This window comes from Dermochelys coriacea, chromosome 3 (genome assembly GCF_009764565.3).
Source record: "Dermochelys coriacea isolate rDerCor1 chromosome 3, rDerCor1.pri.v4, whole genome shotgun sequence".
Lineage (NCBI taxonomy): Eukaryota > Metazoa > Chordata > Testudines > Dermochelyidae > Dermochelys > Dermochelys coriacea.
In genome coordinates this window covers 5,566,007-5,581,133 of record NC_050070.1, presented here as the reverse complement: position 1 = coordinate 5,581,133, position 15,127 = coordinate 5,566,007, and the positions used below count along the sequence as shown (strand labels likewise).

At 47.6% G+C, this 15,127-nt stretch overlaps 1 protein-coding gene across 10 annotated transcripts in view; it reads left to right on the top strand.

The window, feature by feature from the left end:
• Positions 1-15,127, top strand: part of EFR3B (EFR3 homolog B) — a 169,036-nt gene that overhangs the window by 75,719 nt on the left and 78,190 nt on the right. For all 10 annotated transcript variants that reach the window (XM_043510039.1, XM_038396987.2, XM_043510042.1 and 7 more), the window contains exon 3: positions 1,475-1,602. In XM_043510039.1, coding sequence (XP_043365974.1) covers positions 1,475-1,602 — 128 coding nt within the window. The remainder of the gene's footprint in view (positions 1-1,474; positions 1,603-15,127) is intronic.

Sequence of the window (15,127 nt, the reverse complement as noted above, 5' to 3'; positions counted from 1 at the left end):
CAGTGGCTGATGTCACAGGTGGATAGGTGAGGACATAAACAGGGAAGCAGGAGTGGCAGAAGCGCCTCCAGATTCAAGACTCTTGTTTTCATGCTGAAGTCCTTGGCAGTACAGAATAAGGGAGGAGGAATGTTGAAAACATCTTACGTGGGAACAGAATGATTTCTAAAGAAAACTGTTTTTCAAAGCTTTCCACACACAAGCAGCTTTCTGGGATAATTACCTGCCCACTCAGTGAAAGTGTCAATCCCCCAGCTCTCTTTGAAGATGCTGTCATTGTCCTGCTAAGAGACTTTTTTTTATCTCAACAACTTCGTGCCCTGGTACAATGAAGAACTAACTGGAACAGATCCTTTAATACGTTACAGTATAATTTTGTCTGGAGGAACAGATGAAATTTTCTTTTCCCTAAAGAGATGTTCTGCTGTTGTCTATAAAATAGATGTATAATAAATGCCATGGATGGATGGGAGAACAAGATGCAAGCTAGCAGCATCCCCGTGTAACTAATTGTGACCACATGCATGCAAATACCACCAGACATGAACAGGAATTGAACCTGGGATGCGTGGCTGGTGGTCTCATAATAGGATGGCGACAGCATCTTCAAAGAGAGCTGGGAGATTGACACTCATGCTGAAAAGGCCGGTAATTATTCCAGGCTGCTTATGCAATCCCAGCTGATGTAAACTACACAAGGTACAGGGCAGAATACGGCCTAGTATCTTCCACTTTTATGGCTGAAGATCACTTTGGTCCTAAAGATCATCTTAGGAAGATGGTGAGGTGGTGAGACCTTGCACTTCTACAGCACCTCCCACCTGAGGAGCTCCAAGTTCCCAACATACGGCACCCAAATAGGTGACCTGACCTCGGCACCATCCCTGCAAAAAGTATGTGGCTTGCTGCAGCTGGAGATAAAGCTTGGGGGCAAAAGGGGCAAATAGAGTGAAGTGACTTGAATGCTGATGCAAGCTGGCGGGTTGTCAGCCCCAGAGGCGGAGGTCTCTGTTTAGTCCCAGCCAGGTTCCACAGCCACCAATTCCTCACTAGTGTGCTTCAGGCATGACCCTGAGGGCTCACTATGCTGCTAGTCAGTCCTTTGACTCCGGACTGCTGCCAGCTTGTGCCAGCTGTGAAGTGTGTGGTGAGAATTGCAGTGACTCCTTCACTCATTTCACGCAGGCCGCTGGGCAGCAGATCCCTCAATGCTAATGGATACTGACGGCTGACTCGGGGGTTTCGGGCACCTTCCTCTGAATCATCAAGAATCTGGCCAGCGTCCGAGATATGAGATGCTAACTGACTAATCAGGCCATTGGTCTGACCCAGGATGGCAATTGGTGTGACTTCCAGTGCTGTCGATTTCAACCTGGAGGCCGAAAGCTCCATAGTCCCTTCCTCTGTGCCGTTCCTTGGGAATTACCTTGTAAAAGGCAAAGGAGATCAAACCCCGTGTCGCTCTATTTTCCAGGATGGGCTGGTAAAAACCAACATGGAGAAGCTGACCTTCTACGCACTGTCTGCGCCGGAGAAGCTAGACCGCATTGGCGCGTACCTTTCGGAGAGGCTGATCCGAGATGTGGGCCGGCACCGTTATGGGTAAGAGGCAGCATGACACTGACTCGCAGGAACTACGGCATGTGCAGAAAGAGTGAGTGCCCAAAACGTATGGGACAAGGTCCAGGCAAAGACTGAATGAAGCTAATGGGATGAATCGGTGTACCAAGCACTGAAATATACATATGTCCTGGGGGACACCCAAACTACTGTGTTCTCTGTTGCCTGGGCAGCTACACTCACATCAGGTTACACCTAGACGATGGTATCTTGTCACCTATGAATGTACATGTGGTGTGAGACCAGGAATTGAATTACTGTGCCTTTCTCCTCTGCACCTATGTATGCATGGAGTTACACCAAACTCGGAGTACCCATTCATCCATGCGTATGGCATTCCAAAGCACCTCTCCCTGTAGTAGCTAGAAGCTGTAAGAGGCTTGGAACAGCTACTGCTTACCCAAAGTCATCCATAGTACTGAGGGGCAGGACTGCAAAACATAGCTGATTCTTGCCCACCATTGCTAGAGCGCTGTGCTTGGACAGGCTCGAGGATTGTGAGGGTTGGGGGGTGACTTGATGCTGGGTTACACCACAGGCTCTTAACTGATTCGTTTTACGTACCAAGTGTCTGAGATCTTTAGAACTTTCCCCACCCCATTTCTTGCTGCAGGAGTGGAGCCATGCTGGCTTGTTGCTTTTAGCCCTGGTCACCTGTTTCTATCAGTTACTTTTTCAAGACTCTGCTCAGGGGAAAAGGGCTATAAGTATCTTTTAATGAAAACTGTTCTGGTTTATCCTGAATCATGGGCACCTGTGGCCTTCATAGGGTCCAAGGTCAGAAGAGACCATTGTGATCATCTAGTCTGCCCTCCAGCGTACCACAGGCCTGAGAACTGCCCTGAATTAATCCCTGTTTGAATATGTTTTAGGAAAACATACAGTCTTGATTTTAAAAAATGCTAGTGATGGAGAATCCCCCAGTTGTTGCAATGGTTAATTACCCTTACTGTTAAAAATATGCACCTTGTTTCTAGTCTGAAGCTTCAACTTCCAACTAGTAGACCTTGTTATGCCTCTTAAAGAACCCTCTGTTATCCAATTTCTGTTCCCCATGTATGTACTTATTGACTTAACCATCTCTTTGTTCAGCTAAATAGACTCAAGGAATTCAGTCACTATAAGGCATTTTCTAATTCTTTAATCGTTCATGGGGCGCAAAGTCTGTGTTGAGCCTGTTCCTTTGCCCATGCACCTCTGTGCAAATGGAGTTCCATCAGACTGTACCCCTGGCTCCTGTGGCACATTCCTCATGAATCACACCAAACCACACTGCCCCTTCGTCTGGGCAGTATATGTGTAAATGGTCATCAAAATCTCTGCTTAATAAAGCCATAGGGATGGATTCTCCTCCTCCTGGTACATTAGGTAACCATCCACCATTTTGCAAAGTGAGTGTATACAGCTGCCACCAGTGTCGGGAGGAGCACAGGTAGTATTTTATGCTCACTTTGCACTGGTAGAAATGAGGAGGTAAGATACATGGAAGAGGAGGAGACTTAAGCCCACAATTTGCTTTTCACATAACCATTGTATTAGCAGGAGGGTTGTAAGTAAGATGCCATTCTGGGCGCCATATTTCAGGAAAGATGTGGACAAATTGGAGAGAGTCCAGATGAGAGCAACAAAAATGATAAAAGGTGCAGGAAACCTATGAGGGAAGATTTAAAAAATGGGGTTTGTTTAGAGGCGAAGAGAAGACTGAGAGGGGATGTGAGAAGTCTTCAAGTGCATAAAAGGTTGTTATAAAGAGAAGTGTCATAAATTGTTCTCCTTACCCTCTGAGGACAGGACAAGAAGCAATGGGCTTAAACTGCAGCAAGGGAGGTATAGGTTGGACATTAAGAAAAACCTTCCTGATTGTCAGGGTGGTTAAGCACTGGAATAAATTGCCCAGGGAGGTTGTGGAATCTCAGTCATTGGAGGTTTATAAGAACACGTTGTGTGATGGTTTAGAGCAGGGGTCGCCAACCTTTCAGAAGTGGTGGGCTGAGTCTTCATTTATTCACTTTAATTTAAGCTTTCATGTGCCAGTAATACATTTTAACTTTTTTTAGAAGGTCTCTCTCTATAAGTCTATATATTATATAACTAAACTATTGTCAGGTGTAAAGTAAACGAGGTTTTCAAAATGTTTAAGAAGCTTCATTTAAAATTAAATTAAAATGCTGATCTTAAGCCACCGGTGCCAGCCTGGGGTTCTGTTCACCTAGGCCGGCAGCAGGTTGAGCGGGGCCGGCGGCCAGTACCCCGGCTGGCAAGGGGCCGGCAGTCAGAACCCCAGACCAGCAGTGGGCTGAGCGGGGCCGGCGGCGGGACCCCAGACTGGCAGTGGGTTGAGTGGCTCAGCCCGCTGCCACTCAGCCCACTTCCAGTCTGGGGTTCCGTCCGCAGGCTCCTGACAGCCAGAGTCCCGGCTGCTGGCCCCGCTCAGCCTGCTGCCAGTCTGGGATCCTGGCCCTGCCCACATAGAGTAGGTACCTACCTTCTCCCTGGCTCTAGCCCATTCTCTTCCTCTCTCTCTGCACTGAGCTGAGGGTGGGAGTGCACTGAGCACAGGGCTGCGGGTTGGGGTGTAAGGTCTGGCCAGGAGCTAGAATGGGGGAGGGGGCTTAGGGTCATGGCAGGAGGTTTGGCTGTGGAGTGCGTACTTGGTCAGCTCCCATTTGGTGGGAGGGTGCAGGTGGGAATGTGTGCCAGGATTAACAGGATTTAGGTGGGAAGGAGATGACAGATACAGAGGCAGCTGTGGGAGTGACTCCTGTAGTGAAACACACATTGAGGATGACTGGATGTGGAAGCTGTGGTATGTACGTGATCCTGGAGGGGGGAACCGGTAAGAGTTTTTTCTGCATGAAATGTCGTGTGATAGAGCTGATGGAGGAAAAGATCCGAGGTTTGGAGATGCAGGTGGAAAGTCTGGTTGAGTTTAGGAAGGGGTTTGAGCAGATGATGGAGCAAAGATATGAGGTATCTGAAGGGAAAAGCTCAGACTCACAGATGGAAGCAGGGCTGGGGAATTCTGTGGAGAGACTGGATGAGGAAAGTGGTCAGTGGAAACATGTGACTCAAAGAACCAGGCAGAGAAAAAGACGGGCTAGTGAAGGAGAAATAGAGCTTAGGAACAGGTTTGCAGAGTTGGAAAATGAAGAAGGGGCTCAGCAGGTACTTGTTGAAGGTGGAAGGGTATGGAAGAAGAGAAGAGAGGCTAGTCCTATAGGAAAAGGGGAAGAGTCAAGGGAGACTACACCAAATATGAGCCCCAGGAGGATACAGGATGGGTTGAAGAAGATTGTAAGGGAAATAGGAATGGAAAGAACTTGCAGCCAGAGGGAACAGGGGAGAGACTGGAGAATAGCACTGTCACCAGGAAAAGGCAGGTCTATGTGATCGGGGACTCTTTATTGAGAAGAATAGACAGGCCTGTAACTAGAGCTGATCCTGAGAATAGAAGGGTGTGCTGTCTTCCAGGTGCTAAGATACGGGATGTAGACCTGAGGTTGAAAAGGATCCTAAAGGGAGCGGGAAAGAATCCCCTAATTATCCTTCGTGTGGGAACAAATGATACAGCTAGATTCTTGCTGGAAAGTATTAAGGGAGACTATGCTAGGCTGGGGAAGACGCTTAAGGAAATTGAGGCTCAGGTGATCTTTAGCGGGATCCTTCCTGTTCCTAGAGAAGGGCAACAAAGGTGTGACAAGATTATGACTGTCAACAGATGGCTTAGGCAGTGGTGCTATAAGGAGGGCTTTGGGATGTATGGCCACTGGGAGGCATTCACAGACACAGGTCAGTTCTCTCGGGATGGACTTCATCTGAGTAGGGAAGGAAATAGACTTCTAGGATCGAGGCTGGCACAACTGATAAAGAGAGCTTTAAACTAGGAATTGGGGGGAGATGGATGGGAGATGTCCAGAAAATCTCCATGCCAGATTTTAGCATTGAGAGGGAAGAAGATGAAGTAAGAAAGGATACAGCTGTGGGTAGGAGAATGTATATAAGGAGCGAGGGCGGTGTGGATACTAGTCTAATAGGTTATACTGGCTGTAGAATGACTGTGCCTAATAGGGTACAAAATGTGAGCGAGTCCAAACAGCAAAAATTAAGATGTTTGTACACCAATGCGAGGAGTCTAGGTAACAAAATGGAGGAACTAGAGCTACTGGTGCAGGAAGTGAAACCAGATATTATAGGGATAACAGAAACATGGTGGAATAGTAGTCATGACTGGACTAAAGGTATTGAAGGGTATGTGTTCTTTAGGAAAGACAGAAACAAAGGTAAAGGGGGTGGAGTAGCATTGTATATCAATGATGAGTTACAATGTAAAGAAATAAGAAGCGATGCAATGGATAAGACAGAGTCCGTCTGGGCAAAAATTACATTGGGGAAGAAAACTAGTAAAGCCTCTCCTACGAAAGTGCTTGGGGTGTGCTATAGACCTCCGGGATCTAATTTGGATATGGATAGAGCCCTTTTTAATGTCTTTAATAAAGTAAATACTAATGGAAACTGCATGATCATGGGAGACTTTAACTTCCCAGATATAGACTGGAGGACCAGTGCTAGTAATAATAATAGGGCTCAGATTTTCCTAGATGCGATAGCTGATGGATTCCTTCATCAAGTAGTTGCCGAACCGACTAGAGGGGATGCCATTTTAGATTTAATTTTGGTGAGTAGCGAGGACCTCATAGAAGAAATGGTTGTAGGGGACAATCTTGGCTCAAGTGATCATGAGCTAATTCAGTTCAAACTAAATGGAAGGATTAACAAAAATAAATCTGCAACTAGGGTTTTTGATTTCAAAAGGGCTGACTTTCAAATTAAGGAAATTAGTTAGGGAAGTGGATTGGACTGAAGAATTTATGGATCTAAAGGTAGAGGAGGCCTGGGATTACTTTAAATCAAAACTGCAGAAGCTATCGGAAGCCTGTATCCCAAGAAAGGGGAAAAAATTCATAGGAAGGAGTTGTAGACCAAGCTGGATGAGCAAGCATCTTAGAGAGGTGATTAAGAAGAAGCAGAAAGCATACAGGGAGTGGAAGATGGGAGGGATCAGCAAGGAAAGCTACCTAATTGAGGTCAGAACATGTAGGGATAAAGTGAGACAGGCTAAAAGTCGAGTAGAGTTGGACCTTGCAAAGGGAATTAAACCCAATAGTAAAAGGTTCTGTAGCCATATAAATAAGAAGAAAACTAAGAAGGAAGAAGTGGGGCCGCTTAACACTGAGGATGGAGTGGAGGTTAAAGATAATCTAGGCATGGCCCAATATCTAAACAAATACTTTGCCTCAGTCTTTAATAAGGCTAAAGAGGATCTTGGGGATAATGGTAGCATGACAAATGGGAAGGAGGATATAGAGGTAGATATTACCATATCAGAGGTAGAAGCAAAACTGAAACAGCTTAATGGGACTAAATCGGGGGGCCCAGATAATCTTCATCCAAGAATATTAAAGGAATTGGCACCTGAAATTGCAAGCCCATTAGCAAGAATTTTTAATGAATCTGTAAACTCAGGAATAGTACCGAATGATTGGAGAATTGCTAATATAGTTCCTATTTTTAAGAAAGGAAAAAAAAGTGATCTACAGGCCAGTTAGTTTGACATCTGTAGTATGCAAGGTCCTGGAAAAAATTTTGAAGGAGAAATTAGTTAAGGACATTGAAGTCAATGGTAAATGGGACAAAATACAACATGGTTTTACAAAAGGTAGATCGTGCCAAACCAACCTAATCATAGAATCATAGAATCATAGAATATCAGGGTTGGAAGGGACCCCAGAAGGTCATCTAGTCCAACCCCCTGCTCAAAGCAGGACCAAGTCCCAGTTAAATCATCCTAGCCAGGGCTTTGTCAAGCCTGACCTTAAAAACCTCTAAGGAAGGAGATTCTACCACCTCCCTAGGTAACGCATTCCAGTGTTTCACCACCCTCTTAGTGAAAAAGTTTTTCCTAATATCCAATCTAAACCTCCCCCATTGCAACTTGAGACCATTACTCCTCGTTCTGTCATCTGCTACCATTGAGAACAGTCTAGAGCCATCCTCTTTGAAACCCCCTTTCAGGTAGTTGAAAGCAGCTATCAAATCCCCCCTCATTCTTCTCTTCTGCAGACTAAACAATCCCAGCTCCCTCAGCCTCTCCTCATAAGTCATGTGCTCTAGACCCCTAATCATTTTTGTTGCCCTTCGCTGTACTCTTTCCAATTTATCCACATCCTTCTTGTAGTGTGGGGCCCAAAACTGGACACAGTACTCCAGATGAGGCCTCACCAGTGTCGAATAGAGGGGAACGATCACGTCCCTCGATCTGCTCGCTATGCCCCTACTTATACATCCCAAAATGCCATTGGCCTTCTTGGCAACAAGGGCACACTGCTGACTCAGATCCAGCTTCTCGTCCACTGTCACCCCTAGGTCCTTTTCCGCAGAACTGCTGCCGAGCCATTCGGTCCCTAGTCTGTAGCGGTGCATTGGATTCTTCCATCCTAAGTGCAGGACCCTGCACTTATCCTTATTGAACCTCATTAGATATCTTTTGGCCCAATCTTCCAATTTGTCTAGGTCCTTCTGTATCCTATCCCTCCCCTCCAGCGTATCTACCACTCCTCCCAGTTTAGTATCATCCGCAAATTTGCTGAGAGTGCAATCCACACCATCCTCCAGATCATTTATGAAGATATTGAACAAAACGGGCCCCAGGACCGACCCCTGGGGCACTCCACTTGACACCGGCTGCCAACTAGACATGGAGCCATTGATCACTACCCGTTGAGCCCGACAATCTAGCCAGCTTTCTACCCACCTTATAGTGCATTCATCCAGCCCATACTTCCTTAACTTGCTGACAAGAATGCTGTGGGAGACCGTGTCAAAAGCTTTGCTAAAGTCAAGAAACAATACATCCACTGCTTTCCCTTCATCCACAGAACCAGTAATCTCATCATAAAAGGCGATTAGATTAGTCAGGCATGACCTTCCCTTGGTGAATCCATGCTGACTGTTCCTGATCACTTTCCTCTCCTCTAAGTGCTTCAGGATTGATTCTTTGAGGACCTGCTCCATGATTTTTCCAGGGACTGAGGTGAGGCTGACCGGCCTGTAGTTCCCAGGATCCTCCTTCTTCCCTTTTTTAAAGATGGGCACTACATTAGCCTTTTTCCAGTCATCCGGGACTTCCCCCGTTCGCCACGAGTTTTCAAAGATAATGGCCAAGGGCTCTGCAATCACAGCCGCCAATTCCCTCAGCACTCTCGGATGCAATTCGTCCGGCCCCATGGACTTGTGCACGTCCAGCTTTTCTAAATAGTCCCTAACCACCTCTATCTCTACAGAGGGCTGGCCATCTCTTCCCCATTTTGTGATGCCCAGCACAGCAGTCTGGGAGCTGACCTTGTTAGTGAAAACAGAGGCAAAAAAAGCATTGAGTACATTAGCTTTTTCCACATCCTCTGTCACTAGCTTGCCTCCCTCATTCAGTAAGGGGCCCACACTTTCCTTGGCTTTCTTCTTGTTGCCAACATACCTGAAGAAACCCTTCTTGTTACTCTTGACATCTCTTGCTAGCTGCAGCTCCAGGTGCGATTTGGCCCTCCTGATATCTTTCCTACATGCCCGAGCAATATTTTTATACTCTTCCCTGGTCATATGTCCAAGCTTCCACTTCTTGTAAGCTTCTTTTTTATGTTTAAGATCCGCTAGGATTTCACCATTAAGCCAAGCTGGTCGCCTGCCATATTTACTATTCTTTCGACTCATCGGGATGGTTTGTCCCTGTAACCTCAACAGGGATTCCTTGAAATACAGCCAGCTCTCCTGGACTCCCTTCCCTTTCATGTTAGTCCCCCAGGGGATCCTGGCCATCTGTTCCCTGAGGGAGTCAAAGTCTGCTTTCCTGAAGTCCAGGGTCCGTATCCTGCTGCTTACCTTTCTTCCCTGCGTCAGGATCCTGAACTCAACCAACTCATGGTCACTGCCTCCCAGATTCCCATCCACTTTTGCTTCCCCCACTAATTCTACCCGGTTTGTGAGCAGCAGGTCAAGAAAAGCGCTCCCCCTAGTTGGCTCCCCTAGCACTTGCACCAGGAAATTGTCCCCTACGCTTTCCAAAAACTTCCTGGATTGTCTATGCACCGCTGTATTGCTCTCCCAGCAGATATCAGGAAAATTAAAGTCACCCATGAGAATCAGGGCATGCGATCTAGTAGCTTCCGTGAGTTGCCGGAAGAAAGCCTCATCCACCTCATCCCCCTGGTCCGGTGGTCTATAGCAGACTCCCACCATGACATCACTCTTGTTGCACACACTTCTAAACTTAATCCAGAGACACTCAGGTTTTTCCACAGTTTCGTACCGGAGCTCTGAGCAGTCATACTGCTCCCTTACATACAGTGCTACTCCCCCACCTTTTCTGCCCTGCCTGTCCTTCCTGAACAGTTTATAACCATCCATGACTGTACTCCAGTCATGTGAGTTATCCCACCAAGTCTCTGTTATTCCAATCACGTCATAATTCCTTGACATCACCAGGACCTCCAGTTCTCCCTGCTTGTTTCCAAGGCTTTGTGCATTTGTATATAAGCACTTGAGATAACCTGTTGATCGCCCCTCATTCCCAGTATGAGGCAGGAGCCCTCCCCTCACAGACATTCCTGCCTGTGCTTCCTCCCGGTATCCCGCTTTCCCACTTACCTCAGGGCTTTGGTCTCCTTCCCCCGGTGAACCTAGTTTAAAGCCCTCCTCACTAGGTTAGCCAGCCTGCTGGCAAAGATGTTCTTCCCTCTCTTCGTAAGATGGAGCCCGTCTCTGCCCAGCACTCCTTTTTTGAAATCTCCTTTTTTGAAAAAGTAACAGATGTTTTAGATAAAGGAAATGCAGTGGATCTAATTTACCTAGATTTCAGTAAGGCATTTGATACCGTGCCACATGGGGAATTATTAGTTAAATTGGAGAAGATGGGGATCAATATGAACATCAAACGGTGGATAAGGAATTGGTTAAAGGGGAGACTGCAACGGGTCCTACTGAAAGGCGAACTGTCAGCTTGGAGGGAGGTTACCAGTGGAGTTCCTCAGGGATCGGTTTTGGGACCAATCTTATTTAATCTTTTTGTTACTGATCTTGGCACAAAAAGTGGGAGCGTGCTAATAAACTTTGCAGATGATACAAAGCTGGGAGGTATTGCCAATTCAGAGAAGGATCGGGATATTATACAGGAGGATCTGGATGACCTTGTAAACTGAAGTAATAGTAATAGAATGAAATTTAATAGTGAGAAGTGTAAGGTTATGCATTTAGGGATTAATAACAAGAATTTTAGTTATAAGTTGGGGACGCATCAATTAGAAGTAACGGAAGAGGAGAAGGACCTTGGAGTATTGGTTGATCATAGGATGACTATGAGCTGCCAATGTGTTATGGCTGTGAAAAAAGCTAATGCGGTTTTGGGATGCATCAGGAGAGGTATTTCCAGTAGGGATAAGGAGGTTTTAGTACCATTATACAAGGCACTGGTGAGACCTCACCTAAATTACTGTGTGCAGTTCTGGTCTCCCATGTTTAAAAAGGATGAATTCAAACTGGAGCAGGTACAGAGAAGGGCTACTAGGATGATCCGAGGAATGGAAAACTTGTCTTATGAAAGGAGACTTAAGGAGCTTGGCTTGTTTAGCCTAACTAAAAGAAGGTTGAGGAGAGATATGATTGCTCTCTATAAATATATCAGAGGGATAAATATAGGAGAGGGAGAGGAATTATTTAAGCTCAGCACCAATGTGGACACAAGAACAAATGGGTATAAACTGGCCACCAGGAAGTTTAGACTTGAAATCAGATGAAGGTTTTTAACCATCAGAGGAGTGAAGTTTTGGAATAACCTTCCAAGGGAAGCAGTGGGGGCAAAAGATCTATCTGGTTTTAAGATTCTACTTGATAAGTTTATGGAGGAGATGTTATGATGGGATAATGGGATTTTGGTAAGTAATTGATCTTTAAATATTCAGGGTAAATAGGCCAAATCCCCTGAGATGGGATATTAGATGGATGGGATCTGAGTTACTATAGAAAATTCTTTCCTGGGTATCTGGCTGGTGAATCTTGCCCATATGCTCAGGGTTTAGCTGATTGCCATATTTGGGGTCGGGAAGGAATTTTCCTCCAGGGCAGATTGGAGAGGCCCTGGAGGTTTTTCGCCTTCCTCTGTAGCATGGGGCATGGTTGACTTGAGGGAGGCTTCTCTGCTCCTTGAAGTCTTTGAACCATGATTTGAGGACTTCAATAGCTCAGACATGGGTGAGGTTTTTCATAGGAGTGGGTGGGTGAGATTCTGTGGCCTGCGCTGTGCAGGAGGTCGGACTAGATGATCAGAATGGTCCCTTCTGACCTTAGTATCTATGAATCTATGTGTGTGTGTGTGGGGGGGGGGGGTGCAGGAGCTCCCGTTTGGTGCTCAGGGTAGGGGTGGGAATGTGAGGGGTGCAAGAGTCAGGGCATAGGGTGTGGGGGGGCTGGGTATGTGTGGGGGTGCAGGAGTCAGGGCAGGGGGCTGAGGGTGTGTGAGGAGGGTGCAGGAGTCAGGGCTGGGGTCGTGGGGGGATGCAGTGATCAGGGCTGAGGGTGTGTGGGGGGTGCAGGGGTCAGAGCTGTGGTCGGGGGGATGCAGGGATCAGGGCAGAGGGCTGGGGGTGTGTTTGTGAGGGGGTGCAGGGATCAGGGCAGAGGGCTGGGTGTGTGTTTGTGAGGGGGTGCAGGGGTCAGGGCTGGGGTCGGGGAGGATGCAGGGATCAGGGCAGAGGGCTGGGGTGTGTGTGAGGGGGGTGCAGGAGTCAGGGCTGGTGTCGGGGGGATGCAGGGATCAGGGCAGAGGGCTGGGTGTGTGTTTGAGGGGGTGCAGGGGTCAGGGCAGGGGCTGGGGGTGTGTGAGGGGGTGCAGGGGTCAGGGCAGGGGGCTGGGGGCATGTGAGGGGGGTGCAGAAGTCAGGGCAGAGGGCTTGGGGTGTGGGCTGGGATCGTGGCGGTGTGCTCAGCCCCTTGCCCTGAGCGGCTCACGGCAGGGAGCTGTAGGGAATATGCCCTGATTCCACCCCCTTTCCCCACGGCCTTGTCCCCACCTCTTCTCCGCTGCCTCCTCCCTGGAGCAGCAAGCCGCTGAGGCTCCACTTCTCCCCCTCTCTGGCAAGGGCCATCGGCTGATCGGTGGCAGAGAGGGAGAGGAGGAGGGGCAGGAACCCAGCAGGCTGGGGGAAGAGGCGGGGGAAGGGGGGAGCTTGTCTGCCCTGCAGCAGTAGCCGGCAGGACCAAGCTTCTTCACCCTGCCCCTGCGGGAGGGCGGTGGGTGCGGAGAAGAGCGGGCCGGGGCGGGCAGGATTTTTAAAGGCTCACTGCTGCCGGGGCGGCTGGGACCCCGGCAGGCAGCAGTGTGCCATTAAAAATCGGCTTGCGTGCCATCTTTGGCACACGTGCCATAGGTTGCCGACCCCTGGTCTAGATAATACATGGTCCTGCCTCGGTGCAGGGGACTGGACTCGATGACGTATTGAGGTCCTTTCCAGTCCTACATTTCTGTGGTTCTAGGATAGTAGGATTCCGCCCCCAGGTACCAATTATTACCTTGCTCTAAGGCTCAGATTAACATCTCTTTCTGGAGCAATATAATGACAGGTTTCAGAGTAGCAGCCGTGTTAGTCTGTATTCACAAAAAGAAAAGGAGTACTTGTGGCACCTTAGAGACTAACAAATTTATTAGAGCATAAGCTTTCGTGAGCTACGTGAGCTGTAGCTCACGAAAGCTTATGCTCTAATAAATTTGTTAGTCTCTAAGGTGCCACAAGTCCTCCTTTTCTTTTTGGGGCAATATAGAATGGGACCTTTTGAAGGAAGAGAAACTGTATTTCATTTGTTTCCTTGACGTTGCAATATTTTGGCTCAGCCAGTTGACTGGATTCTATATTCTTTCTCCGTTTTCTCCGTCTGTCTTTTATGCAGTGCCATGTCTGGGACTTGCGTTGTTTACAAACCTATCCCGTTGGTAGCAGAGCAGTTGCTAAGACTAGACAGCTGCTCTGTTTAGAGATGCCAAGTGCTGGAAGAATGCAGAAGGGATCACTCTTTGAAATAAGGGAGAGATTCATTCTCTTTGTCTCAGGAACGAAGCCAAGACTGACAAATGTATCTTAACACCACGGTGCAGTGGGAAGTTCAGTTTGGCTTTCGTCCTCTGGGAAGAGGAGGCAGAGAGGTGCTCCTAAGAAGTGAAAAAGTTGAAAAACCCTCAGTCTGCTATGAATCAGACATCATGACTGAGAAGAAACCCCAAAGCTCTGCCTGATGTTATATACATAAGTGGCTGCTAACGGGGCTCTGCATGCTACCCAGAAGAACGACTTGAAGAGAGTCTGACATCTGATGCGAGACTTTCTGAGCACTCTTCCCTCCCTCCCCCCCCCCCCCCCCGTGGTACAGGCATGGAATTGACTTAGTGCATCAGTTCATTCCTTGCAGAAGGGCAGATATCAAGTCTCTCTAATCCCTGAAATCAAGCTCAGGTCATCACCAGCTGGAACTGACATGCTTCTTCAGACCAGTTTCAGAGTAGCATTGTGCTGTGACCTAAACTCAAAAGCAATGAATTGTCGGTCCAGAATAAACAGCCATGGGAGATCTGCAGAATTTAGTTTGTGTTTGCTGATCTCCCGCCTTGTAAAATGAAGTTAGTCTCTTCTTTTTTAATTACAGAATCCTTCTGCAATGGTTGGTCATGCTAGTAGCCCCACGGGGTGACCTCTGTGATCTGATTTGCTTGCACTTGTATTTTCCTTAATAATTCTCTAGAAATTGCTTGTTTTTTGAACTCCCCGGCAATTGAACCCAGCAGTTACTGGCAGGCAGCAGGTGTCGATCACACCCCAGGACTTCCCGAGTCCCATTTGGCCCTCTGGGCCACCGGTGTGTTAAGTTGTCCCCAGAACAGACTTTCAAATACTGTAATATATGCTTCAGGACACCATTTTTAAAATACACACAGTTGGGCTCGGTCCCACTGTGTTCCACACCAGTGTGAATAGGAGTGTTTTCAATGGAGCTACACTGGTCTAATACTGGGGTAAGTGAGAGTGGAATCAGGCCTGGTACCAACTTGTCAAACACACACCTTTATGTGCTGTTACCAGGACCCCATGTGCTCCCTGATTTCGTGGCCTTGGCATTAGCACCAGAATCCACCCTTTTGCTGCAGAATTGAGAGGCAACTGCATGAACTAAGCCTGGCACCCTTTAGGGAGTGCAGGACAGCAGAGGGGTGTCTGACTCTGGGGGGGGGTAGCTGGCTATCTACTGCAGTTTTCTCTTCCCCTGCTGGTACATGTCTGTAGCAAGGTAGCTGGCTTTGCATGTTGTATACAGTGCATCTTTCATTCACACCCCATCTACGTTTTGGGGGGGGGGGCTTCTGCTGCTGTCTTATTAGCACAAAGGCTAAGCTGCCTGCATTGCAGCTAAATGTCTC